Source organism: Penaeus monodon, chromosome 6 (genome assembly GCF_015228065.2).
Source record: "Penaeus monodon isolate SGIC_2016 chromosome 6, NSTDA_Pmon_1, whole genome shotgun sequence".
NCBI lineage: Eukaryota > Metazoa > Arthropoda > Malacostraca > Decapoda > Penaeidae > Penaeus > Penaeus monodon.
In genome coordinates, this window is record NC_051391.1 from 42,589,215 (window position 1) to 42,592,160 (window position 2,946).

At 44.8% G+C, this 2,946-nt stretch overlaps 1 protein-coding gene across 1 annotated transcript in view; it reads left to right on the forward strand.

Moving 5' to 3' along the window:
• The first annotated feature begins 561 nt into the window (after positions 1–561).
• Positions 562–2,946, forward strand: part of LOC119574009 — a 20,018-nt gene continuing 17,633 nt past the window's right edge. Inside the window, exon 1 of the mRNA XM_037921106.1 lies at positions 562–1,141. Within this exon, the coding sequence (XP_037777034.1) occupies positions 962–1,141 (180 nt within the window). The 5' untranslated portion in view covers positions 562–961. The remainder of the gene's footprint in view (positions 1,142–2,946) is intronic.

Sequence of the window (2,946 nt, forward strand, 5' to 3'; positions counted from 1 at the left end):
GTTCTCTCCCACATAGGAACACGCGAACAAACACTCAAAGCATGGGCAAGATCCGTCAACATTTGCATTCACGGTCCGCCTTGCCATTTTGCATTAGCTCCGTCTGTCATGGAGCTGCATGTGCTTATCGTAGCGGAGGCGAGTGGTTATATCTGCTATGCAAACTCGCCGAGAGAATTCTGAGACGCTTGCCAAGTTTCTGTTAGAGTCTGTACTTCCTCGTATTGTTTTAAGTTCTTTTTTCATCTCGCTTCAAGATTAGATTTGTTCATAATCGTTTGGGGGGTTATATATGCTGTGATACTAAGTGATCAGATTATTAAAACAAGAGGTATCAAAGTCTTTCATAATCATGTAACGTTTTCGAAATATAAAGTTAAAGACGTCATGATCATGCAAGGGTACATTCATTCCCGTTACCATACCTACTTTAAACGAAATGCATTATTACTTAATTGAAGGGAGTACACTAACAAATAAATCTCATAGATGGCTCGTCTCTCCCTTTTATCATTTCCTGACTCAATAGAATGTTCCTTCTCTCTCCTTTTCAGATTCGTCGGCGTCCACGAAGCGACGAGGATAAGCCGCCTCTCCGCCGCGCCTTGAGTCAGTACTAACAATTCGCCGAGTGAGACAACAGCGTCTCATCGAGCTCTCGCAAGATACAGATACCATGGTTTTAGATTATGCAGTTTTTATACCGTGTTAGAGACATGCACGTACCATGACTTTGTTTTGCAACCGTACAATGGGTAGTTTTGTTGATTGCATTTTCAACCACCGGCTGCGGGTCGAGGCAAGAGCAACCTGAGTCCAGAGCATTCCAACGGCCGGCAGTAGCATGAGCACCCTTCTGGAGGGCATCAGCGGTCATTACCATGCAACGTTCTGCATGATTATCCTCCCCGACCGCAAGCCGACGTCCAAGATAGCTGGTCTGTGAGTGCCCACCCGCAAGATGCCCTTCGGAGGCCGCCAGAGCGAGCGCTACGAACTCAACGGCACGGGGCAGCTGCAGCGCGACAGGACCTACGGCAGCATCGTCCGCGACCGCACCTACACCAGCATCGGCAGCTACGCCAACGCGGACCCCGAAGCGCACTGCAACTTCATCAACGAGGATGATCTGGATTTCCAGGTAAGCTGCAACAAAGGGCGGCGGGGAGGCAGGTGGGCGGATCTCGCTCTCTCCCTCTCACGCGCTCGCTCTCTTGCTCTCGCTCTCGCTCTCTCTCGCTCTCTCTCTCTCTCTCTCTCTCTCTCTCTCTCTCTCTATATATATATATATATATATATATATATATATTATATATAATATATATATATATTATATATATATATATTAATATATATATATATTTCTCTCTTTTTCCTCTCTCTCTCTTTCTTATCTCTCTCTTTTCTCTCTCTCTCTCTCGTCACTCTCTCTCTCTCATCGTCTCTCTCTCTCTCTCTCCCGCTCTCTCTCTCCCTCCTTCTCATCTCTTTTTTCTCTCTCTTTACTCTCTCTCTCTCCTTTATTTCTCTCTCCTTTATTGTCTCTGCTCTCTCTCCGCTCTGTCTCTCTCTCTCCGCTCTCTCTCTCCTCTCTGCTCTCTCATCTCCTCTCTCTCTCTCTCTCTCTCTCTCTCTCCTCTCCTCTCGTCTCTCTCCTCTCTCTCCTCCTCTCTCTCTCCTCTCTTCTCTCTCTCTCTCTCCTCTCTCTATATATATTATATATATATATATCATATATATATATCTCTATATTATATATTAATATATATTATATAGATACATAATATATCTATACATTATATTTAATATATGTATATCTATCTATATAGATATATGTATGTATATATATCTATATATATATATATATATATATATAATATTGCTCTCTCTTTCCTCTCTCTCTCTTTCCTCTCATCTCTCTCTCTCTCTCTCTCTCTCCTCTCTCTTCTCTCTCGTCTCTCTCTCTCTCTCTCTCGCGTCTCTCTCATCTCTTCGATTTCTCTCTCTCTCTCTCTCACTCGCTCTCCCTATCTCTCTCTCGCTCTCTCTCTCCTCTCGTCTCCTCTCTCTTTCTCTCTCTCTTTATTTCTCTCTCTTTCTCTCTCTCTCGCTCCTTCTTTCCTCCGTTCTCCTCCAACTCTTCTCTCCTTCTCTCTCTCGCTCCTCTCTCGTCTCTCTCTCTCTCAAAACTCTCAAGTCTTCTCTCTCTCTCTCTCCTCTCTCTCTCCCTCCTCTCGCTCTCTCCTCTCTCTCTTCTCTCTCTCTCATCTTTCCTCCTCTCTCTCTCCCTCCTTCTCTCTCTCTCTCTCTCTCGTCTCTCTCTCTCTCTCTCTCTCTCTCTCTCAATCTCTCTCTCTAAAACTCTCTCTCTCTCTCCTCTCTCTCTCCGTCGTTCTCTCCCTCTCTCCTCTCTCTCTCTCTCTACTCTCTCTCGCTCTCCTTACTCTCTCATTCTCTCTCTCTCTCCTCATCTCTCCTCCCTATCTCCCTCTCTCTCTCTCTCTCTCTCTCTCTCTTCTTTTGCTCACCGCTCCGCGCTTGCTCTCGCTCTCCTCTTTTCTCTCTCCTCCACCTCTCTCTCTCGCTCTCGCCTCGCTCGTCTCTCTCTCGCTCTCTCTCATCTCTTTCTCTCTCTTCTCAGTCTCTCTCTCTTCTCTCCTCTCCTCCTCTCTCCCTCTCTCTCTCTTTCTCGCTCTCTCGCTCGCTTCCCCTCTCTCTCTCTCTCTCCTCTCCTCTCTCATCTCTCCTCCTCTTCTCTCTCTCTCTATATATATATATATATATATATATATTATATATATATATATATATATATAGTATAAATAGAGGTAATAATCGATAGATAGATAGATAGATAGATAGATAGACAGATAGATAGGTACATAGATATAGAGAGAGAGAGAGAGAGAGAGCAGAGAGAGATAGAGAGAGAGGAGATGAGAGAAG